Raw genomic sequence first — 26488 nt, 5'->3', positions numbered from 1 at the left:
CAAATACTCAAACTCTCACTAACTGTGCATTAAAGCAGGATTTGCTACATATTTGTTCTTAAACAACTTGGTAGATTTGATTTGGTATTACTTCACCATGATGTCTTTGACTGGATTCGAGAGATATGAAGTTCCTTTCCATTCAAAGAATTTTTGAGCCCAAATCAGCATCAATAGCAAGTACATTGGTTAAAACTTTTCAGAGGTTGGAAAGTTTATCTCAGGAACACTGCTTTGAATAATCATTGTTGCTCTGAATCTTCTACCTGTCAACCTTCATCTTGCTACAGATCTTAGCATTGCACCCTATTTGCTTTCTTAGAAAACACTGCCTTTTTTTTGGTTGGAAATAAAGGCTAGGGTGTCAGCTCTAATATGTAAGGCACAATAATTAACAATATAAAAACTGCAAATAGGGCTACTTCCACGATGGGAATTATGAAGTTAACAAGCAGATCTGTCTTGAACAAAGACACAAATATCAGAGTACAACAAGAATTAGATATGTTTCTTGTAATTAATATAAAATTAATAAAGGCCAACAGCTTTTGGAAGATTAAAATTAATATTTAATAGCATCAAAAGTTGCAACAAAATTAATTTATTTCTGTGGCTTCATTAGTTTAATTGGTCTAGTTTTGTTTTAGATCATCTTTACTACGCGGCATCACAAAACAAGGATGTCCATGGTTACTTGAAGGCAAATGCCGTTTATCAATCTCACAGATTATTTCTCAAACTGGAACAATCGCAACAAAATATTATTTTAAATTAAATCTTGGAAAGATTGTAACTCCTCTTGATCCATTATTAAATTAACACATTCTCTTTACCTACTACAGCTTTTTTTAAACTAGCACAGAGGATCAGCAGCCTAAACGGGGAACCTTTCCATTTTGAGGGAAATTGCAAGTTTATGTACTCTGCTTCAGTTTGTTCATTTATTAATTGAAAGAATACTGGTGAGAGATCGATATAATATTCATTAATGTCAAGACGCTGAGGGGGGTCAGGGCATCTTCATCAACAATATTTAGTTTTGCTCTCGAGCTGTCCGATTAATGCAGTTTTGTCTTAAGCATTCAACATGTTTGCAGAATCCTTCTGATGATTCATCATGGTGCCAGAGATATTGGGTTGTGGCTTAAAATCCACTAGAATGGCTAAATCTGCTCTTCTCCTGCTTGTGTCATTTGAACAGGAGACTCATGCTGTTTGGCAAGGTTATGCTTTAGTTACGTCCCTGAGGATGGTTACAGTGCCACTGCTAAAAGATTGTTTAGGTCAAGAATTTGTGACAATCTGATGGGCGCAACACAATTATACTTGGGGTGTTTCTTTAATTTCCATTTGTGCAGAGTGACCACATCTACCTTGGCCAGTATTCCAGATACGCCAAAGAACCGGGGGGGGGGGGGGGGGGGAGGTGTGCAACATGTCAGGGCAACCAAGACCCAGTCCGTCCTCTCTGCTGGACATAACAGGGCAAGAGGAGCAGCAGAATTTGTTGCATTCCTTGCCAGAAATTGTTTTCAGTCAAAGACCATCTGGCCTTGATCTGACTGGTCTTCGTGAAAGCTTGCTGTGTATGTCGGCTGCTGTGTTTTCTATACTATAAAGATGATTACAATTCAAAAGGTTCTTAACATTGACAAACGATAACTTCCTAAAGTCCTGATGTTATGAAGGGCACTATAGAATTACAAGCCTTCCTTTTCCCAAAGTGCCAACACTCAAAGTAGACTCAATAATGTAAGTGAGAACAAAGTTCAAAACAGTTTCATTCTAAAAGAGAGATTTTGAACAATCTTTCAGTAACCGATGGCCCACTGTGGTTTTCCAGCATTAGCTTGCTATTCCTTTTATCTCCATCATTCAAAGAGAAATGAAGCAATACAACACTTTGTTAGCCACATTTGACAAAACACCGTGCATTCTATGGAATTTATACATATTCTTAAGTCATTCCAAAGAAATAACACTTTCTATATATACACATGCCATTTGGAAATTTTGTTTTCACAGCCTACAATTTAAATCTGGCAATATATATAATGATTGCGGTGCTTTTAATCAGCTAAACCTTTCTTGTTGTATTATCAAGTCCATATTTTGCATCTGATAGTGATGAGCTGCAATAAACCAACACAATCGATATAATTGTTCTGAATTCTTCCTGGTCTGAGCTGAACATCAAGCAGAGCAACTTTTTTTATCTGCCTCATTGCAGAAAGGAGGAAAGTATGGAAAAAGATTTTATAATTTAATTTTAGCTTCAAATATTTTTTCTTACATTAGTGATTGGCTACAATAACAACGCGGGCAAATGGAACATTTTCTCCACGTGACCAATGCTTCTTCTTGGCTGAAACTGCCAATTCTGTGATGAGGTGTTTTGATGATTAATGTCATAGATTTGCATCAAGGAAAAAACTAAGATTAAATTATTCAAATTCAGTTTATTTCAGAAAATCTGTCAGCCAACAAAGATAAGATATTCTCTTCACCTTCTAACAAAAAGTGCTGGCTGTTCACCTTCTCAGGTATAAACTCAGATTCTTCTATCCGTAGATGCTGCCTGACCTGCTGAGTGTTTCCAGCCATTTCTTCTTTTATCTTAAAATTCCAGCATCTGCTGTTTTTTTCTTTGCTCAGGAGGAGAAAAGTCAGTGAAATGAAACCTTGTGATTATCTCTAAACCCCACCAACTCCATGAAAGATGATCTCAACATTTTCTTACATAAACTACTGGAAACTAATCAAGAGGAGTAACAAGTTCTAACAAAGATGGGAATAGGACATTTAGCTTCTGCCATTCTATATGATTTTGGCTACATTATGATGTGGCTCTAAATAAGTGTCTGCACTCTACCTCGTAGTCACTTAACACCCATCAGTTGACAATATTTAGATTAGTTTAGTTTTAGTTTGGTTTATTATTGTCATGTGTACTGAGATACAGATAAAAGCTTCTGTTTGCGTGCAATCCAGTCTATCCACAATATCTATCAGGTTCTGATTTACAATTGATGTTTGACCCAACACCAGGTTCTGTATTATAAGAAAATAACTGCAGATGCTGGTACAAATCGATTTATTCACAAAATGCTGGAGTAACTCAGCAGGTCAGGCAGCATCTCGGGAGAGAAGGAATGGGTGACGTTTCGGGTCGAGACCCTTCTTCAGACTTCTTCTGAAGAAGGGTCTCGACCCGAAACGTCACCCATTCCTTCTCTCCCGAGATGCTGCCTGACCTGCTGAGTTACTCCAGCATTTTGTGAATAAACCAGGTTCTGTATAATTTATATTCAGATTAGTTCATTATAATTTATGCCAGCGTACAGTAATCATACATTCATTAATAAATATAACAATGAGTGCAAAACAGCAGAATGGTGTAAGACTGACGTGCAGTCTGAAAACCCTACAATTTCACAATAACCGAACGAGGTGAAGTTAAGATAGGAGTATCACCTTTGGGAAGGGGGTGTGAAAGAGGTGATTGGTGCAGGAGACTAATGACAGTGGGGAAGAAGCTGTTCTTAAGTCTGGACGTTCGAGCTTACAAGTTCCTGTATCTTCTCCCAAAAGGTAGAAGAGAGAAAAGTGGCCATGGTGATAGGAATCCTTGACAATACTTCCAGCCTTCCTGATGTGAAGATGGACTTGATGGAAGGAAGTGACAAGCTTATGATGGATTGGACTGGTTTACCACTCTCTGCAAGTTCATGTGGTCAGGAGCAGAGTAGGTGCCATATAGAGATGCATCCTATCAGAATAATTCCTATCGTGCATCTGTAAAGGTTCAAGAGAATCCTCGTGGACGTGGCAAATCTTCTCAGAGGCCTAAAGAGACCAGTTTAGCCTGCTCGTGATACGGGTGGCTAGGGGCATGAAGCTTTCCACCATCTCTCCAGTAGCTCGGTTGACGACGACAGAGTTGTGTTCACCCCCTCGCTTCCTTGAGTCAACAACCAACTCTTTCTTCTTGCTGCCATGAAGGGTTAGGCTGTCCTTTGCTCGGGCACTGGAATGTAAAAGAGAGTCTACCATCCTATGTTTTGGAAAATGTAAATTGGATCCCAACACAATAGAAAGTGGAGAAAGTTTATGTGCAAAACATGTATTGCTAATTTACCTCCATGTATGTTATACAATTTGAATTGACATTAATGTCAATGATACAACTCAAAAATTACAACAAATATTCTAGATTGACCACATTCATACTGGATTGATAATCTTATTTCTAGCAAGGTGAAAACATCACTTTCACTGCCCAAAAATACAGGCAAGATAAATTCTTGATTTTACATTTTTTTAATCTAACATTATATATAAAGCCTCAGGAATTAGTTCTCTATGCTGAATGTGCATAACTAAATCATACTGAAATAATTTCTTAGTGGTAACACTAACCTTTCAATTCACTGTCAAAATTGGTATACAATGTTTTCTCATATCAAAATCCCACTATAATATTACTTGAAATGAATTCTTCTTTCTTGACAACTCCTTACACATATAATTAACTATGCAAGGTTCTAATAGCAGGTTAGATGCGCTAAACCAATATGGAGCATAAACTACCATAGGCATAACAGGAGGTATAACCGTGTCTTTAATAAACTTGTGCAATATGGTGTGGTAGCACAATGGTTAAGTTACTGGACTGGCACCTGGAGCCCTGGTCTATTGGTCCGGAAACATGAGTTCAAATCTCACCTAGCAGCTGGAGAATTCAGTTAATTAAATAAAGGGTTATGTCATTTTTTTGTACTTCAGTGACACCTTGATTTATCAGACCAAACCCAATATCAACAGCTTTTTAGAGAGCTTGACTTCTAATAAAAATCTGAAGCTTCATTCTCCAGGTAACTCAGTTCTTTATTAATATTGCAGAAAATATTAATATTGAACATCTGGAGTTTTATCAGGTCCAACATAATCGTATGATTGTAGAAACGTCACTCTGCCTCCACAAACTCGGCATGAGATCAAAATATCAATAAAAAAGCAGTTTAGAAATATTTTGCTTCCAAACATTTTAAAATCAATTTTGGTCAATGACTGAAGTTTTTTTATAACCTTGAAGGGTGAATTTTCGTAGTTCTACCTGGGCTATGGAGTCAGAAAGGATTCTTTTTTTATGGTTAATGTGCAGGCCACAGTTTAAAAGAAATATGGGATATGCGTGCCAATGGTAATGGTTTCTCTTTAATAATTGCATTTGAGAAGGTTCTGATGAGTCGCCATCTTGTCCCGCTGCAGAGCTTCCTGTGAAGGTGTTTCCAAAGTGCTGTTGGGGAGGGCATTCCGGGATTTAGATCCACTGATGATGAAACATTGCAAGATGTTTCCAACTCAGGCTGAACCTGGAGAATGTGTGCTGGTGATGTTCCCTTTCACTTACTGTGCTTGTTACTCTTGGCGGTAGAAGTCATGCGTTTGGGAGGAGGCAATCCATCTGCACTTATTAACATGCAAATATATTGTAGTATAGCCCATAGCACAATCAAGGCAAATCAAGTCAAGTGCAGTTTATTGTCATATACACAAGTATGGTGATGTAGAGGCACAATGAAAATCTTGCTTGCAGAGGCACGGTGGCGCAGCGGTAGAGTTGCTGCTTTACAGCGAATGCAGTGCCGGAGACTCAGGTTCGATCCTGACTATGGGTGCTGCACTGTACGGAGTTTATACGTTCTCTCCGTAACCTGCGTGGGTTTTCTCCGAGATCTTCGGTTTCCTCCCACACTCCAAAGACGTACAGGTTTGTAGGTTAAAATTGGCTGGGCAACCGTAAAAAAATTGTCCCTAGTGGGTGTAGGATAGTGTTAATGTGCGGGGATCGCTGGGCATCGCGGACCCGGTGGGCCGAAGGGCCTGTTTCTGCGCTGTATCTCTAACTCTAACTCATCACAGACGTATAGACTCACATAAACACACAAAAACAAATGATACATAAATGACACATACCATTGTGAAATGAAGGAGACTATGCACAAAAATAAGACATTAGTGCAAAATCATAATTAGAAAAAAACCCAAGTCTGTTGTAAAGCACGAGATGGACCGTGGTGTTGTTCCTTTGTTGGAGCATCTGCCCTGCTTTTTTACAACCTTTACTTCCTTTCATAATTTTAGTGCCATGCCATTAGAAATCACCATGAATCCTCCAACTTTCATCTGCATTCCCTGCCACCCCTCACAAAAAACAAATTCTTAATTGTAGTTTGTTTCAAGGAAAGAAAATCTTGAAGCCATAATGTTGAAAGTTTCAAATGATGGTGTTTGCCATTCTGCTTTGTAAGACACACTGTGCAGCACTACCATACATGTTCTATCACTTTCCTGCCTCATCATGGCTGAAGGATCAAAGCATAGGTCTTTTAATATTAGCATTATGTCTGTAATTACAAACATGTTCGCACATTACTCCAACCTAAATGATCCCTGCAACCTTTTGAATAAATGTTAGTTTGCCTTTATACAGGTGGTGGTGATAATCTGGAATGAGCTGCGAGAGGTGATGGTAGGCAGATAGAATTACAATGTATAAAAGGCATTTGGACAGCTACTTACATCGGAAAGGCATAAAAGATAAGGACCGAATGCAGTCAAATGAAATTAGGGTGTATAGGCACGGCCGTTTTCATGCTGCGTGATCCTATGAAGTAAATGTTCTTAATTTATATCACTTTCTATCGTTTCTAAGATTCTCCTCAATACTTTATCTATTGATATTTATTAATCTTTTTCCAATAAGCGAGCACAATTTCTTATGGATTTTTGGCTTAATGGTTTCATGAAAACTACTTCCAAACAGTATCATCAGTTAGAGTGCTCAATTACTCAAACCCAGGCATGTTTACCTGTGGGATATCTGATATATAATTCTAGCCAGGTATTTATTGTTAATGGGTCTGTAGAGAGTTACTTACACAGGCAACTAGACTCTAATCACTTCCTATTATTTTATGTTAACCGTTTTTGACCAAATAATGCATTAAATTGCTGCAAAATGCATGAGTTAATACCTCATGTAAGTAATTTTCACATTTCGACAGTAACAACCGCACTAATCAGGGAAATAGTTGAAAAGGCTCGGGTACTATTCTAATGACTTTGCATTTTTGAACTTAACTTTTCTTAAATACTAATGTGTTCAGTTGCTACAAGATGGCAGAAGTCAATAGTATCTTTTTGTGGGTATGTTGCACGGTTCTTTATTGATGACCATTCTAATCAGAGCATAGCTGCACATTCAATAACGTGTGAGGTGACCATCAAACATTTCCACTTAAATAACTATAAAGAATCCTTCGGGCTGAGCACATTTGGAGGAAATACAATTGGCATGAAATACAATCGTTTGCCAATTCTGCACTGTCTACTTTACAAGAAGATAGATCGGAGTTGGCCATTCAGCTTCATTAGTTTGCTACACTATTCAATAAAGTTACTGACAATCCTCCAAGGCAGGTATAGTTTTTCACCTAATCCCATTACCACAGTGCTCATTAAAGGATCATTGTAAGTGCGGGATAGGTACAACAACTAAACATCCACAGTCCTCTGGGAGAGAGACTTCAAAGATTCATAACTAATTGAGTACTGACCAGTTACCCTGAAACTAATGGCATCGTGCCACCACCCACAGTCTTCAAATCATCCTAGATGTAGACTTTGCACCAAGAGCCAGTCCCACTGTGTCATTTCCTCTCTGAATCTAACGCATTGCAATGGTATTACTTTTCAAGCTTCTAAATATCTAGAGAGCAGAAACCAATCTTCCTTAGTTTCACTTCCGTGGGAGAACACCCTTGTTTCAGAAAAGAATCCAACAAAATGAGATTTCAAAAAAGACACATTTTGGAAAGAACTCTTCTTCCAGAGAAATCATGAATTGAATTGAATACTTTATTGTCACATGTGACAAGTCACAGTGAAATTCCTTGCTTGCAAGGTATGCAACCGTCGCCACACAAAGAGCGCTGACAAAGTTACAAAGTATCCCGCGCCAGGTCCACCCTTGATCTCTCCTCCCCCCCTCACGGCGGTTCCCCTACGTCGGGCCCTGCTTTGTTCTCCCCCGTTCCTGACCGTCCCCCCTCACCAGGTCCTCATTTGTTTTTCCCCCCTCCCCCTCCCTCACGGCGGTCCCCCCATGCCAGGTCCCCCTTTGATCCCGGCAGCACGTCCTCTGGCTTGATAAAATTCCTGAGTGTTTAATAATATGAACATGATTCTATTCCCAAGACAGTAATGGATATATATGTATGTTCATCATCCAAATCCATTCTCTTTGATAAAGAAAATGAAAAAGGTGCACAAATGAAAATCTTATCTGACCCTGTGAGAAATTTTACTGTGGAGGTGAGGAGATCTTGGAAATTTGGAGCCGAGATAAAACGCAAAATGGTGAAGGGGATTATTCTTTCAACATGCTGCTTTTTCCACACTCAAAGCACAATTTTTAATTATTTCGAATACACAAGTCAGAAAATACATGTGCTGATTGAACAAACATCAGGAATAGCAGAACTGATTATCCAGTCCGATTTTGGAAGGATGTAAATACTTTGGAAAGGGTGCAGAAGAATTTTATCAAATAACATCTGGATTAGAGAGCATTAGCTATAGGAAGAAGTTGGGCAGACTTGGATTGTTTTCTCAGAACAGCAAAGGTTGAAGGTGGAAATATATAAAATTATGTGTGCTGTTAATAGACAGTCAGAACCTTGTTCCAGAATGGAAATATCAAAAACTAGAGGGCATAGTTTTAAGCATAGTTTTAAGATGAGGCAAGGCTGAAAGGAGATGTGCGTGACAGGTTTTTTTACACAGAGGGTAGCGAGTGCCTGGAAGGCATTGCCGGGAGTGGTCTTGGAGGAAGATATGGTAGTGGTATTTAAGTCTTTTGGATAAATAGATGGATTTGCAGGGAATGGAAGCATATGGAATATGTGCAGCAGCCACGATTTGGTCTTGGCATCTTGTTCAGCACAGACATTATGGGCTGACAGGCTTATTTGCGTGCTGTACTATTATTCTATGTTCTTTTACTATTGGGAACTTAGTATCAGAAGTTGAACCACAATTCTTTCCCGATTTTTGTCAATTACTACATTCCAGAATCCTTCAATATTTTGGGGTTATTAAAGCAATATAAAAGCAAATCTAAATTTGAACTGCGGAGTTTTCTGAGTTTTATGGTTAAAATAAACACTATGCCTTTTTATTGGAAATTATTTGAATTGTGATAATACAAACTTAGAGAAAAAAGTCAATTTTAAACCCAGGTTTTTTACATAATAAATTGTGCATTGCTCCAGGAGGAATTATGAAGAACAAGCTATTTTTTTTTACCCTCTAGAGTTGGCATTTTTTAAACTAGAGTCAAATATAATATTTAGAAAAGAGAAAGGTTAGAAATGTGTCTTAAATGGACTCAATTAAACTCTTGAGCATTGCATTAGGTCTTTGTTCAATTGGTCAGGCAATAGGGGATAAATTAGCTCAGTGAATGAGCTAAAAAGAACTCAAAGTTTTCAGCTAACTTCCATGTCTTGTGTCAATAGACAATAGACAATAGGTGCAGGAGTAGGCCATTCAGCCCTTCGAGCCAGCACCGCCATTCAATGCGATCATGGCTGATCACTCTCAATCAGTACCCCGTTCCTGCCTTCTCCCCATACCCCCTCACTCCGCTATCCTTAAGAGCTCTATCCAGCTCTCTCTTGAAAGCATCCAACGAACTGGCCTCCACTGCCTTCTGAGGCAGAGAATTCCACACCTTCACCACTCTCTGACTGATGATGTATTCAAGAAAATCGAGGGGTTATGAGAGTGGGTAGAAAATCTAGCTTTAACAGTAGCATGATGCTGAATAGTAATGAGTGATAGGTGGATAAAGGTGAGGGGGGTTTGACTGGTAGATAGGAGGAAAAGGTGAAAAAGATTAGATATGAAAAGGGTGAAAGGTAAGGAAAGCAGTGAATTATAAAGCAGAGAGAGGGGTGTAGGTGGAAGGGGACAAGAACTGGGGGAAAGAGGTGTGGGATAGTGGGATAAATAGGTGTGCAATAAGGTGGGGGCGGGGGAATTTGGGGCACAGGAAATTGAGAAACTGATGAAGGGATGTTACAAAATTGGAGGATTTAATATTCATATTGTTGGCTTGTTGTTTTAAATCAGATTGTTTGTGCACAGCCAAACTGCAGCTTTTTGGGTAGTATATATATCAGTATTTTGAAATATAAACTGGAATTTATAAAACAGCAGATTATACCTGCAGGGAAATAACGATTTTATATTTATATCCAAAATCGGCATCCAAGATTTCTTCAATCAAAAAAATATTCAATTAGGAATCGCCATGTTCGACCAACATTGTGGTTCAAAAACAATTGCTGCAAACATTAACTTAGCTTCAACTGGAAGAAATTCCATTTCATGCAGAACATTAAGCTTATGTATTTGTCCCATGACTCAGTGTTCTCAGATGGAAGTCTGAATTTACCTTTTCAGTTTAATTTTTGAATCATATCTGAAATGTGCCTGTTCATTAACACATATTCTGTCTCTTCAATGAAAGTATTCACAAAAAAAATCTGAATACCAGAAAATAGCTAGCGATATTTTTCTTTTGAGAGAAGAGAGCCTGCAATAATTAATAAAATGTTTGGCAAGCAGTGTTATATTATTAATATGCACAGAAAGCTGGAGTAACTCAGTAGGACCCAAGAAGTCCGACGAAGGGTCTCGACCCGAAATGTCACCCATTCCTTCTCTCCAGAGATGCTGCCTGTCTCACCGAGTTACTCCAGCACTTTGTGAATATCTATAATTAATTACATGTGCAATAATGAATTTACATTACAAAATTGGAGGTGGAAATATTAAAAGGCACAACATCTCGGATGACCTGTCCTGAGCCCGTAAGGTGCCTCCATGCCTCCAGTGCGCCAGTGCCTCTACTTTCTTGGACATTTAAAGAGATGTCTTTTAACAAATCTCTTAACAAATCTCCACAGATGCACTGTAGACAGTAATCAAGAGGCTACAGAGAGCTCTTGTTGAGTCTCATTGTCTGTACTCGTTCTCACCTAACAAACAGCTAACAATGGCCTGCTTGCTTTATCATTTTTACTTTTTGCATATCTTTCATTCATTTGTTCTATATCTCTCTACATCACCATCTATATCTCTCGTTTCCCTTTCTCCTGACTCTCAGTCTGAAGAAGGGTCTCAACCCGAAACGTCACCCATTCTTCTCCAGAGATGTTGCCTGACCCACTGAGTTACTCCAGCTTTTTGTGTCTATCTTCGGTTTAAACCGGCATCGGCAGTTCCTTCCGACACAATTAGGCTGCAGAGAGTGGTGGACTCAGGCCGGTTCATCCTACAGCAACTTTCCTACAACCATCAGGCTCATGAACTGACCTGCCCTATCCTAATCCTACCCCGACAACGAACACCGCAAACCACCTCTGGCACTGCCATGGACTTTGTTTTCTAATGGTGTATTTTTGCACTATTGTATTTTTGTTTTGAACAGTCTTTTTTTTTTTGACCGTCTTGTAAATTTATGTGGCCTGTGATGATGTTACAAGTAAGATTTTCATTATATTTATACCTCACAATAAATTTGACATGACATGACATCTATTTTTAGTGGACCACATTAGAGCATAAGGAATAAATGCTAGAGTGGGACACATGTCCGCTCAGGCCTGCTCGACCATTCAATAAGATCAAACATCCATCTTTCTGTAAGTCTCTCCATATTAGAGTAATGGAGTGATACAGTGTGGAAACTTGTCCACACCAGCTAACATGTCCCAGCTATACTAGTCCCACCTCTCTGCGCTCGGTCCATATCCCTCCAAACTGGTCATATTCCTCACATTCCCTTTTATTCCAACCTGCTCTTCATCCTCCTTAACCGGTAGCTTTGTGCAGGGGTCATCTGCCAGAAATGTTAACTCTGTTTCTCGCTCGTTCAATACCTTCTGACCAGGTGGACATATCTAGCACATCCTGTCTTTAAACCCTTAAGCACTGACTCTCCAAAAGTCCACAAATGTATCGATCACATCAATGAGGATAATTAAGCAACTGATGATTTACAGCCCTCTGCTTCATGGTTAAAGAAATTTCTCTTCACCTCATCCCAAAGGCAACCAGCACCATCTTTCTTTCTTGCAGTAGAAAGTTATGAAAGAAGCATACAGGCACCTTCACCACCGACAGTCAATGCGATACCTTCCTCTTACATGATGCCTCCTATGCTGCAATGTATACCAAGGTACTTCATACGGTATAATCTAATAAAATTACTGAGTGGGAACAATGTAAGGAGATGTTAGAGCAGATGACCAGTGCTCGGTCAATGAGGTAGGTTTTGAGGAAAGAGAGAGAAATAGAGAAGGACAAAAATATAGAGATGAATAACGAGATGGGGGGGAGAAGAAGAAGAGGGAGTATGAGACAAAGAAAAACACATAGGGAAGGATTTAGGGAGTGAATCCCAGTGCTGAATGCACGGCGGTACAGCAGTAGAGTTGCTGCCTTACACCACTTGCAGCGCCGGAGACCTGGGTTAAATCCTGACTGCGGGTGCTGTATGTACGGAGTTTGTACGTTCTACATGTGACCTGCGTGGAATTTCTCTGAGATCTTTGTTTTCCTCCCACAGTCCAAAAACATACAGGTATGTAGGTAAACTGGCTTGGTAAATGTAAAAATTGTCCCTAGTGTGTGTAGGATAGTGTTAATATGCGGGGATCGCTGGTTGGTGCGGACTCGGTGGTCTGAAGGATCTGTTTCCGTGTTGTATCTCTAAACTAAACTAAACTAAACTGAAGCTCTAGCTAACTGAAAGCATTTTCACCAAAGTCCCCACAGGTTACTCTGCTATTTACGGGTCAGCTAATTTGCTTTAATACAGCCGATGGGATTTCAGCTGAGAAATCAGTGCCATTATGAGGAAATGCTGCCGATATGGAGGCACCTTCATTTTGATGAACTCAAAACAGTAGTATAATATTCCCCTGGGATGATCTGCAGAACAGGGATTTTGATGGAAAACAAATTTTCCGCTCCTGGGTTTATGGAAGTTGGATGCAACAACTTATGCAAGTTGGATGCAACACCTTTTGTACCCTGTGCTCAGTTGCACCATCCACACTCAATTGTACACTGGTCTCCAAAACACGATCAGGAAAGTTGAATCAATTTCCAGCATTTTCAGGAATCTACTTTGCACCCCACCATATCTTCCATTCAATTAAGTCAGGAACTGTGGGAGTAGCGACTTAAGTTTAGCCATGAAGTTTGAAGGCCACTTTGTCTGTCATTAATATAACTAATGGACTTGGAACTTGGACAGGTAAAATTCTTCCACTTCTCCTGGGTGTTTGCAGTGGAAAAGAACGTACTAAAGATAGTTTTGTTTTGGAACAAGTGTTTTATCAATTGTTGGTATCATTCCTGGTCTTATGATGCTGCTGTGATAGATAATTGCTTGATAATTCAACTGATTAGGTCACTTTTTACCTCAGGTTATTGTTGACTCTAAGAATTCCTATTTGATAAATGATAAATGAAAATTTATGAGATATTTCAAAATGTCAATGAAATTATCCCAGGGTTTCATGATTATTAGAAATGGCAGAGCTTCAGGTCATTTGGCTGATCAAAGGCAAAACATTGTCCATATGCATGTCTCTTGTTCATGACTGGTGGTAAAAAATCATGTTGCTTTTAGAAGTTACTGGAAGCAGTTTTTAGGCCGTTATAGTGGCACAACGATTGGTGTTGTTACCTCACAACTTCAGGGACATAGGTTCAACCCTGACATTGGGTGCTGTCTGTGAGGAGCTTGCATCTCCCTGTGATAGCATCGATTTCCCCGGGGTGCTTCAGTTTCCTTCCACATCCTAAAGAGGTAGATTAATAAGGTACAGATGCACCGTAGAAAGCATTTTATCAGTGTAAGAATAACTGCAGATGCTGGTACAAATCGAAGATATTTATTCATCCTGATAAAATGCTTTCACAAAATGCTGGAGTAACTCAGCAGGTCAGGCAGCATCACAGGAGAGAAGGAATGGGTGACGTTTCGGGTCGAGACCCTTCTTCAGTCTGAAGAAAGCATTTTGTCAGGATGCATCACACCTGGTTTGGAAACAGCTCAATCAAAGACCACAAGTAATTGCAGAGACTTGCATACGTAGCTCAATCAGGCAAACCAGCCTTCCTTCCATTGACTCCATCTCCACCACGCTGCCTCGGCACGGCCACCAACATGTTCAAGGAATAGTCTCCATCCCGGTCACTCCCTCTTCTCCCCTTTCCAATCAGGCAAGATGAACAGAAGTTTAAAAAAGCATTCCTCCAGATTTAGCGTCAGCTTCTTACCAGGTGTTATCAGGCAACAGAACTGCTCTCTACAGCTGGAGAGTGGTCCTGACCATCCATTTACCTCATTGGAGACCTATGAACTATCTTTAATCAGACTTTATTGGACTATATATTGCACCAAATATTGTACCCTCTATCCTTTATCTGTGCACCATAGACAGCTTGATTATAATCATGTATAATCTTTTCTTTGACTGGACTGAACACAAACAATAAGCTTTTCACTGTACCTCAGTACAGGTGACAATAATAAACTAAACAAAACTAATCTTAACTTAATCTGTAGGAAGGAATTGCAGATGCCGGTTTATACTGGTCTGAAGGAGGGTTCCGACTCAAAAAATCACCTATTCTTTTCCACCAGAGATGCTGCCTGACCCTCTGAGTTACTCCAGCATTTTGTGTCTATCTTCGGTATAATCAGTCTGAAAAAGGGTTCCGACCCGAAATGTCACCTATTCTTTTTCTCCAGGGAAGCTGACAGACCCTCTGAATTACTCCAGCATTTTGTGTCTCATCTGCATTAAAACATTTTGTAAAAAATCAATGGAAAGTTGATGGGTGTGTGTCGGAGAGAAAGTTGCAGCAAGGATACAGGGAAAACATGGAGAGAGAGATTGAGACTGATGGGATTGGTCTGTACAGTGAACTGCGTGGATCGGCTGGACTTGTTGTAATAAATAAATAACTTGGTTTAAAATACAAAGGAACAACAATGGAAATAAATTCTAACCATGTACTATAGAAGGGGATGGGGGGGGGGGGGGGGCATGAATATGAAATAATCACAAATAAATCCAACAGGGAATTCAGAACAGTCTGCTCTGCCCAGAGAATGTGGAACTGACTCCCACACAAAATAGTTAAAGAGATTAGCACAAACACAGTCAAGAGGAAACAACATGAGAGAGAAATGACAGTAGGATATGCTGATAGGTTTAGGCAAGATAAGTGGGAGCAGGTTTCTGTGGAGCATAAACACAGGCATGCGTCCAGTTTCATTGAATAATCAAGTAACAAAAACAGGCCAAGATTGGTCAATTGAGACTTAAATTATTTACCATTACATTAACCATTCATCATCTTCCTGATTCTGCATTGAAACTTATTTTCATCAATTTAATATTTAAAAGGGGCTGGACCTTTCATATAGACCAAAACTATTGACATTTGGCATAAGGGATGAATTTTGCTGATTCATTTGTTTTCATCAGAAATTGCATTCCTCCCATCTCTCCCTTTCATCTTCACTTGGAGGGAATAACCTCACAGGTTTCTCCATCTCCCAATGAACAAAAACCGTACTTGCTGTAAACTAAAAAAAACCCAAAGAAAAGCTGAAGTACTCAGCAGATCAAACAGCTCTGTGAAGAAAGAGGCAAAGTTCACATTTCAGGACAACTCTGTTTTCCTCTCCACTGATGGACTGTTTTTCCTCCAAAGAAGCACTGTGTTTCCTTTCTACTGAAGCACTGTTTTCCCCTCCACCGTGCACTGTTTTCACCTGTACTGAAGAATTGTTTTCACCTCCACTGAAGTATTGTTTTGGCCTCCACTGACAGACATTTTTCACCTCCACTGAAACAGTTTTTTCAAGCACTGTTTTCCCATCCACTGAAGCACGTTTAATCTCCACTGAAGCAGTTTTCTCTCCACTAATGCTGTTTTCCCCTTCACTGAAGCAGTTTTTCCCTTCACTGAAACACTGTTTTCCCCTCTACCGAAGCACTGTTTTCCTATCCACCAAAGCACTGTTTTAATCTCCACTGAAGCACTGTTTCCCCCTCTACTGAAGCATTGTTTCCCCTCTACTGAAACACTGCTTTCCCCTCCACTGATGGGCTGTTTTCTCCTCCATTAATGGGCTGTTTTCCCCTGCTCTGATGCAGCCTGACCCGCTCAGTACCTCCAACATATTTTTTGTTTCTATGTCCTGCAGCTCTCTTTCAGTTTCTGAACTGGGAGATGGTCCTGCATTTGACAAGCGAGCCTGGCAAACTATTAAGTAACAATGGGTATTTGCTTGCATCATGAATAATATAATTAAAAAACCTATTTGGATAAATGGATTCACTGTGCAATTTTCGGAACTTGCTGACAAGGTGCTGATATGTGAGGAATTCAAAATTTAAAAGCCTTAAAGAGGCTTCGATTGGGCACGACCAAATACCTCACCGCCCTGGCGCAGGGGAAGCAATTGAAATCAGGATGGCTATTCACACCTCTTAATGAATTTCAACTTCTGACTTTTAACAATTAAATATTAAAAGTGGGACAATTGGTTGAAATATTTGAAGGCGTGAGTGGAAAGATAGTGTGATTGCTTAACGTAGATTGCTCAATGACAGCAAATCAACCATTAAAGAAGAGCACCTCATATTTCGCTTGGGCAGCTTACACCTAACCCCATTGACTTCTCTAACTTCAAGTAACCTTTGCTTTCCCTCTCTCTCCATCCCTCCCCCTTCCCGGTTCTCTGACCAGTCTGACTGAACCCGATTACATTTTATCTCTGTTTGGTTTGTTGTCACCTTCTCTGAGCTAACAATGATCTATTCTGCATATTACTTGAGCTTCATCCCCTTTGATGTCTCATTCTCACATCTTATACTTCCTTATCTCTGTGTCTCCCTCTCCCCTGACTTTCAGTCTAAAGAAGGGTCTCGACCCGAAACGTCACCAATTCCTTCTATCCAGATGCTGCCTGTCCTGCTGAGTCACTCCAGCATTTTGTGTCTATCTTTGGTGTAAACCAGCACCTGCAGTTCCTTCCTACACATAAAATGATAGATGCATTAAATGAGCAACAACACACATTGAACATCCATAGGGCTAGAGAAATCACAGATTACATCAGCACACACACATTGCATTGCATACTGCTACGGTTCTATCGTCCCGAACATTACCATTGAACTCACTGTACCCATGACAACAAAACATCTCTATCCACAGTGGCGTCACTGCCTCAAAGCGCCAGACAGCTGGGTTCAATGACATCGCGTGCTCTCCGTGCGGAATTTGCACATTTCCTCCAGGTGCTCTGGTTTCCTCCCACACCCCAAAAATATGCGAGTTTGTAGGTTATTAGTCCTCTGTAAAATTGCCCCTGATGCATTGGAGGGGATGAGAAAGTGGTATAACATAGAACTGGTGTTATCCCACTAGTTGGTGGCCGTGGACTGGGTGGTCTGAAGGGCCTGTTTCCATGCTGTATCTCTAAATTGTCTCTATGGTCCACATGCTATACCCATATCCAGAGGGTTAAAACAGGAATTGCTCATACAACCTGCCAATGGTAGGTACAAAAGTTTCTATTTTATACTCTATGCTTTGCAGGATATGAACACACTCGTAATTCTTGAATAGATATGGAGCCCCGATCAGCTATGATATCACCCAATGGCAAAAAGATAAAGGCTTGAAGAGCTTTAAGCAACCTTCATTGGTTCCCATGTTCATGAGGGACTTAACATTGCAGTAAGACTCTACTCGTCCAAGTTTCATGGGTCAGGATGCTCAACATATTCATAATTTCAGTTGTAGGAAATAACTGCAGATGCTGGTTTAAACCGTAGACACAAAAAGCTGGAGTAACTCAGCGGGACAGGCAGCATCTGTGGAGAGAAGGAATGGGTGACGTTTTGAGTCAAGACCCTTCTTCAGACTTCTTGGGTCCCGCTGAGTTACTCCAGCTTTTTGTGTATATTAATAATATTAACACTGCTTGCCAGACATTTTATTATATAATGAATTGAAAATGTAGTGATGATTTGGATGTAAGCAAAACAACAACAACAAAATACTCCACAATATTTCAATCCATATCACAAACTATGAGAGAAAGAGCAGAAAGGAGGTGAGGGCAGCATAGATCAGATAGGGTCATATTGAATGGTGAGGCAGGCTTCGGGGACTTGGTGCCCTGCTGCTGCTCCTATTTTGAAAATCCTTCCCTCAGCAACTTTCCCTTGCTTTTTCTTTTAGGATGTTCCTTAAACATTGAAAATCCTTCCCTCAGCAACTTCCCCTTGCTTCTTTATTTAGGATGCTCCTTAAAACTCATCACTCAGCAATCTTTTGGTCACGAGTCCTGGTGTGGCTTTTTTCTAACTTGTCTGATGGCGCTTCTGTGAAGAACTTCGGGGATCTTAGCCCTGAATAAAGTAATAGCAGTGAAACGGTTACGCTAAAATGCCACTCAGCAGAACCAAAGAGAGCAATTTTCTTGCTGAATCATTTCAAGAAGAAATTATATTCTGCCCCGAAATGTCCTTTCATTATAAATGCAGGTCATTTATGTCGCCTTTATAAAGTTGCCGTATAAAGTAATGTCTCATTATTAGTCCGAATAAAGAACTAGTACTTTAAATTTGATATTGCAGCTGAACTATTTAAAATGTGATCTTTATGACTTCATGTTATTATTGCAAAGATTTAATGGAAAGTCGACTGTATGTATCCTTGATGATTAAAAATTCCAACTTTTAACATAAAGTAAGAACTGGGAGGAGAGACATTTGTGCCTACTCTGTTAATCGTTCAAGTTCAAGTCTGTTGGCATATGCATTGTATATGGCGTACGGTGAGGTACAGATAGAAAAAAAATCTTGCTTGCAACAGCATCACAGGCATATAGACTGTGAATACACCAAGACAAATTGTACATAACTTCTAAAACAAAGATGGCGCAAAAACAAGATATTCGTGCAAAAACATAATTAAGAAGAAGCACACAACTCCATGCTGGTGCAGTTGTGAAGACCATGGCTGAATACTAGAATTTGAATAATTTTCACTTCCATGTCACAGTCATTTCCCAGCATTATTCCCATATCCCATGATTCCCTTAACATTCCGTTAATGATCACAGCATTCTGCAGCATTCTAGATTGGCGAGTTCCATGGAATCACCATGTGAGGAAACGTTTCCAATCTCATTCTCAAATGACCCACCTTTTATTCTGAGACTGTGACATCTGGCGCTGCACTCCTCAGTTAGCAGAGGCATCCTTCCCGCGTACAGCCTGCAATAATATGGTCAAGTTTCTAAATGCGCTGCAGTTAACAAGAACCTCAATTGTTTTGGGTGTGTGTGCCATTGAAAGGTCAGCATTAATTGGCTGCCCCTAACTGCCCTCGAGAAGGTGAATGTCACACCCTGACCCAAGAAGTCCACATTCTCATTGCTCGGTAGTATTGACGAACTAATGCACAGCAGGAAGTGGAAGCCTTTGCTTTTAGGATCACTTTACATTTTTGCCCTTTCTCTTTATCTGTTGAATGACTTTCCTCACCACCAATGTCAGAGTTGATGGTTTAATCTGTAAATACTGGCAGCTGTGTTTAAATTACCGTAGGATTTGCGAAACGATTCTCCACTGATGCATCTTCGACACCAGTGGACCTCAAGTTTCACAGGATGACCACCATAAATTGCAGGCTTTAATTATATCAAGGTAATTTAATTAAGAAGTTCATTAAACAAAAAGTTCAAGAAAACATAAAATGTACTCTTAAAATGCACGCTACTTCTCTGCAGTCCCCAAGAAATCTAAAACTCTTAAAAGTCTGGCCTGTGATGTACGGGTGTCAGGGGTTATGGGGAGAAAGCAGGAGAATAGGGTTGATGAGCCATGAATGAATGGCAGAGTAGATTTCATAGGCCAAATGGCCTAATCTGCTCCTATAACGTATGAACCTAATCACATTAATGTTTCTGGCAGGGGCAGGGGCAGGGGCAGGGGAGGGGGAGGACCTGAAGTGTCACATGTCCATTCCCCCCAGAGATGCTGCCTGACCCACTGAGGTTATTCCCACACTTAGCATTTTACTCAGGAGAGGGATCACGTCGAGTGTGTGAACAATGGTGCAGCAGTTGGTAGTGTTGCCTCACACCACCAGGTGTCCGCGTTCAATCCTGCCCTTGGGTGCCAACCGTGAGGATTGACACAAAATGCTGGAGCAACTCAGTGGGACAGGCAATCTCCGGAGATGCTGCCTGTCCCGCTGAGTTACTCCAGCATTTTGTGTCTATCTTCGATATAAATCAGCATCTGCAGTTCTTTCCTACATATTTTGTCTGCTATCTGTGAGGAATTTATACTTTTTCTCCAGCGCTGTGTAGGATTCTTCGGGTGTTCTGCTTTCTTCCCACATCCCAAAGACATGTTAGGTGGGGTTACTGGCCATTGTAAATTGCCCCAGAGTATTTTAATAGTAAAAAAAAGGGGGAGTTGATGGTCATGTGTTAGAGAATATATTGTAGGTTGCAATGATGTCAGGAGATGGGGAATGGGACAAGTAGGATTGCTCCCCAGAAAACTGCATGGACTAGTGTTCCATACAACAACGTTGTACTCTGCAGAATAAAAATACCTGGCAAATATACTTCCTTGGTGTAAAGCACTGCCTCTAATGGGTTTGGTGGAATTTGTTCTTGCAACAAACATGTCAGTCATAATGCTGTAATAATAACATAATGCCATGAAAATAAGATAATGCCATGAAAATAACCATGCAATTTTAATCACAACACAGCTATTTACCTGCATCTTCTCTAAAAATATAAAAGTGTATATTTCAGAGGAATAGTTTGTATCCCCTAATGAAATCCTACTTGCCTAGAACAGTTATGGGGTTTCTGATTGGATGTAATGGGTCTGAGTACATCGATCTTTGCTACTAATAATCACACCAATAGCCCCAGAGAAGGGGACAAGGATTTTTCTTTTATCTTTTCTGCAGGATCTGGACATTGCTAGCAAGGGCACCATTTATTACCCATCCTTAAGTGATGAGCTTTGAATGGCTACACTCCTTCAGGTGAAGTCCAACCACAAAATGCATGATCTTGTATTTAGTCATGGAGAAATATACCATGGAAACATGCCCTTCAGTCCACCGAGTAGTCCATGCAAACCATCAGCCCTCCCTTTACATTCATTCTGCTTTAGTCCCTTTTTTCATTCTCCCCACAGTTGGCTGGAGTCTAATATTTTCCACCACTCTCATAATTAATCCCTCAGCAAATAATGACGTCCTCATTTTCATGCGTAACACTGGTTGCATTATTTGCGTGGTTTAAGTACTGAAAATGTGTAACATTATGGAATGGGTAAGCAGGAAATTACCATGCAGGTCAAGAATACCATTGGAGTTTGGAGAGATTTGTCAGGATTTAGGAAATAAATATTTAGTTACAAGAAAAAGTTAAATTGGCATGAAGGTATATCTGAGTAGGCTCCAACGTGAACAGGCTGCAAATATCTATCTGGAAATTTTATAATGGGCATTCAAGTGGCGACATATTACATCAGGATACTCTGATTTCATGTAAATTCAACACTAAAATTAATTTCTATGCAACAGCTGTGAATTTCAAAATGAAGCATCATTGCATGCTTGTCAACAGAAGAGAATCATAGCTGTGTTGCATTGCTTGCTTTTACAGAAAGGATTATGGTTGAATTACTGAAAATCAAATGAGGACTATGCTCAAAATATTTTCCACCTCCACCAAAATGTGCGGGAAATGATAAAACAGAGCTGTTAAAACCGTTTGCATTCACGTAGTTGTCTTAGTGCGATACAGATTGGCTGTTGGCGAGCAAACAAATTATTTTGGCAAACCCATTCCAAAGAAAGAATTACTTGATTGCTCAATATTCAAATCCGATTGATGCACAAGTCAAGGAGCACATGCATTCTTCGTGATTTTATTTAATGTATGAAAAATGTCCAAACCCATCTCTGCACCGTCCAGTATAATAAAAGGAAATTAGAAACATGAAACATACAGCTTGGAAGCAGGCACTTCAGCCCACCGAGTACACACCGACCATCAAGCACCCAATTCTTTTCACCCATTATATTCTCTCCAACCCCCAACTCCCTCTCCATCCCCAATTCTACCCCTCACCAACACTCCTACAATTTTGGGGCAATTTACAATGGTCAATTAACCAAACAACCCATACATCATGGAGTCATACTGCACGGAAAATTGCACTTCGACCCACCAGGTCTGCACCAACTCTCAACCACTCATTTATACTAATTTAACACTAATTCCATTTTATTTTTTTCACCTTCTCATTAACTCCCTCCAGATTCTACCACCCATCCACAGTTTAGGGGCAATTTACAGCGATCAATGAACCTATCAACCTAGGTTATAGGTTTCAGGATGTGGAAGACTGGAGCATGCAACAGTTACAGGGAGAATGTGCAAATGGAGACCAGGGTTGAATCTGGGGTTCCTGAGCTCTACTAGAGTCATAGGCTGACAGCGTGGAAACAGGCCCTTTAGCCCAACCTCCCCACACCAGCTGCACTAGACCCACCTGCCCGTGTTTGGACCATATCCCTCTAAACCAGTCCTATCCATGTGCCTGTCTTAACAGTTTCTTAAATGTTGGGATCGTCCCAGTCTCAACTACCTCCTCTGGCAGCTTGTTCCATACAACCACCACCCTTTGTGTGAAGCAGTTAGCCCTCAGATTCCTATGAAATCTTTTCCCCTTCACCTTAAACCTATGTCCTCTGGTCCTCAATTCATCTACTCTGGGCAAGATGCACTCTGTGCATCTATCCGATCTATTCCTCTCATGATTTTGTACACCTCTATAAGATCACAACTCATCCTCCTGCGATCCAAGGAATAGAGCCCCAGCCTGCTCAACACCTCCCTATAACTCACACCCTCGAATCCTGGCAACATCCTCGTAGATCTTCTCAGTCCCCATTCCAGCTTCACAACAACATGACCTCCCAACTTCCATACTCAATACTCTGACTGATGAAGGCCAATGTACCAAAAGCCTTTTTGACCACCCAATCTACTTGCGACTCTATCTTCAAGGAACCATGCACCTGTAGTCCTAGATCCCTCTGCTCAACAACACTCCCCAGAGCCCCACCATTCACTGTGTAGGTCCTGCCCATTGTTAGACTTCCTAAAATGCAACTCCTCAGATTTCTCTGTATTAAATTCCATCAACTATTCCTCAGCCCCCTGGTCAATCGATCAAGATCCCACTGCAATTTTTCAAAACCATCTTCATGATCTGCAAAACCACCCATTTTTGTATTATCAGCAAACTTGCTAATCTTGCCATGTTCGCATCCAAATCATTGATATAGATGACAAACAGTAACGGGCCCAGAACCAAACCTTGAGACACACCACTGGTCACAGGCCTCCAGTCCGTGAAGCACCCTTCCACCATCACACTCTGCTTCCTTCCATGAAGCCAATTTCTATCCATACTAGCTGCGTCATTATGCTGCTCACTAAATTTTGAAATACTAATGGATTTTCCCTGTTGGGGAATAAACCTCGATATCCTGCCTGATTGGGAATCCCAATTATTATACCAAATACCCTCTTGAGAAACCATTAGACCATTACCAAAATTGTTCAAATCCCAGGAGACCTGTGTAACTTTAAAGAGGGCATTTATCCACAAGACTAGTCATCACACTACTATAATTAGCTGTAGTTGTACAGCACTTGTAACAGAGGTAAAGCATTTATGGCACTTCACAGGAGGGTTGTGGATCAAAATCGAACACCAAGCAACATGAGGTATTAACAAGACAGCATCAGTAATGCCAAGAGATTTAGGGAGGGAATTCCAGGGTTTAGGTGCTTGACAGCCGAAGGCAATTGTGGGGCAATTCAGTTTGGAGGCGAGCACAAGGACAAAACTGGAAAGGTACAAGTACCGGGGCAGCAAAGTTACAGAGATAGAGAGGGGCAGGCTGTGGAGAATTTGAAATCAAAGATTACAATTTTATGACCAAGCCATTGCTCATCCAGGGGCCAGTGTAGATCAATGAATGCAGGGCTGATTGGTGAATAGAGCTTGTGCAAGTTGGGACACAAATATGCTCAATTTAATGAAGGGTTGAACAGGGGTTTCCTACATGAATGGAATCAATTATCAGGGATATAAAAACAGGAACTACATTGGTACATTGGTACATTGTTGAGCCTTTACAAATCTTTGGTGATAGATCGTTCACAAGTAAATAATAATCCAGTAATGTTCACAGAGCATCACATTACCGAAAAGCTCAGTAAAGGAAAAAATAATAATAAATGGCTGACTGAAAAACATGAGTAGAATTCATTATTGGGATTAACAAAAATATCCTACTGACTAAATGCAAAAAAACACTTCTATTTACATTTACCAGCACTCAGCAGCAAGCAATGGCTAAAAGACCAGACAATCACCATGTTCTTCGAATCTAACAGCATCAAATCCATCATCCGCCACAATTCTCACCTTCTTGACTTGAATTTTTTTTTCACTGAAATCAGTCTACTTGCCAATAACACTTCAAACTCAATAATTTGCCACGTCTCGAGAGAAAACTCAACTTATCCATAAAGACAGTCTTTAAAACACCTTAAAGGAGTCATGTGATTTCCCCGCTGTCACAAGGATGCTACCATTCTCGGAAATGCAACAATAACCGTACTTTCAAAGTCAGTGGAGAAGATTCAAAGGTAACTTTAAAAGGCCCACAAAGTGGCAGAGGAACTCAGCGGATCCAGCAGCCTCTGTGGAAAGAATGGATAAGTGATGTTTTAGGTTGAGACCCTTCCTCAGACTTCCACAGATGCTGCCTAACCCACTGAATTACTCCGGCACTTTGCATTTCATTCAAGACCTGCAGCTCCTTGTGTCTCCAGGGAAATACTTGCGGAGGATGTACCTGCAGAACATTGGGGAGAGAACAAGCGGAGCTGCAGTAGTTGAAGAGTCCTCTCAAAGAGCTTCTTGGCAAAATGCTTCCAACCGCATCCTTCAAAATGTTTGTTGAATCCTTCTGCAATCCAAATGGGATCTAATAATGGCAGTAGTTACCAAGGCACATTCCTTGCATATGCACATACTTGGCCAATAAATGTATTCATTCATTCAGTTTTTAATTAGATTTACACTGTACCTATACCTCACCATACTTGTGAACTTGACAATAAACTTGATTCGAGCTGTGCATTGCTTGGGGCTTTGAAAGGTTTCACCAGTTTTCACTTCACGATTGTCTTTGGGCCCCAACACAAATTACAAAGACTAGCAGTGGAACCAAGGAACTGCAGAAGCTAGTTTACACAAATGGACACAAAGTACTGGAGTAACTCAGCGGGTTAAGCAGCATCTCTGGAGTACATGGAAAGACGATGTTTTGGGTTGGGAACCTTCTTTAGACTGAGTCTGAAGAAGAGTCCCGACCCGAAATGTCACCTATTCATGTTGCCTGACCCGCTGAGTTACTCCTGCAAAGACTATCTCCTGATAAAACCATGCAGCAACACTTTTGACAAAGGGGCTTTGACCTGAATCATTACCAGGTTTCTAATTTTACACATGCTGCTTGACGGGATTTATTCTTCCAGCATTTCTATTTACGCAAATCTTTTCAAAGGCAGTTTTCTGGGGCAGCATTCAGCCCAAAGCTGGGAACCCAACCATAAAACTGCAGCAAAATAGTGTAGCCCTTGCCTAAAACCTCACAAAGCCCACACGTGTGCTGATTTGGGGGGGAGGGAGTTGATAAGAATGTTTGAGTGATTCGATTACATCGGAGTGGTATTAAAGGGGTTGCTCCGAGGGCCAGTACAGACTCGATGGACCAAATGACCTCTTAATGTGTTGAAAGAGAAAACGAGAAATAAGCACATGATACCTGTGGCCTCAGGCACACCTGAATTGCACAGTGATGGGTTCAAGAGGGAAATGGCTGTGAGTGGGGTGTGCAACAATTCCTCACTGCGCCATTAAAGGTGTGGATGAATTTCTAACTCACGACTAAGTTCAGGACATAATCAAACTCACCTCAGGACATTGCAGATGAAGAAAGGGATGCTATAAGTGCGAGCTCACATCACGTGGTTTATTTATTTGAGTAACATTTGAGCTATTTTTACATATTCTTATTTGTCACCTCTTTAATTATCAGAGCTTATTTCAATGTCGTCACAAAAGCTGAAAGTGCTGGTCATTAGGGAGTGATGGATTTGGACTACCACTGTCATCCCTTT

The 26488-nt window shown here is 40.5% G+C and overlaps 1 protein-coding gene across 2 annotated transcripts in view; it reads right to left on the bottom strand.

Annotated features, from left to right (window-relative positions):
* ctdp1 (CTD (carboxy-terminal domain, RNA polymerase II, polypeptide A) phosphatase, subunit 1) overlaps window positions 1-26488 on the bottom strand; it is a 232126-nt gene that overhangs the window by 18662 nt on the left and 186976 nt on the right. Inside the window, exon 13 of one of the 2 annotated variants that reach the window (XM_078398634.1) lies at window positions 13769-13946. The exons of the other annotated variant lie outside the window; for it this stretch is intronic. Within the exon in view, the coding sequence (XP_078254760.1) occupies window positions 13841-13946 (106 nt within the window). The 3' untranslated portion in view covers window positions 13769-13840. Of the gene's footprint in view, window positions 1-13768; window positions 13947-26488 lie in introns of those variants that run through there. 2 annotated transcript variants of the gene reach the window in all.

The sequence above is a fragment of the Rhinoraja longicauda genome, chromosome 4 (assembly GCF_053455715.1).
Source record: "Rhinoraja longicauda isolate Sanriku21f chromosome 4, sRhiLon1.1, whole genome shotgun sequence".
Taxonomy (NCBI): domain Eukaryota; kingdom Metazoa; phylum Chordata; class Chondrichthyes; order Rajiformes; family Arhynchobatidae; genus Rhinoraja; species Rhinoraja longicauda.
This window is presented reverse-complemented; position numbering and strand designations above follow the sequence as displayed.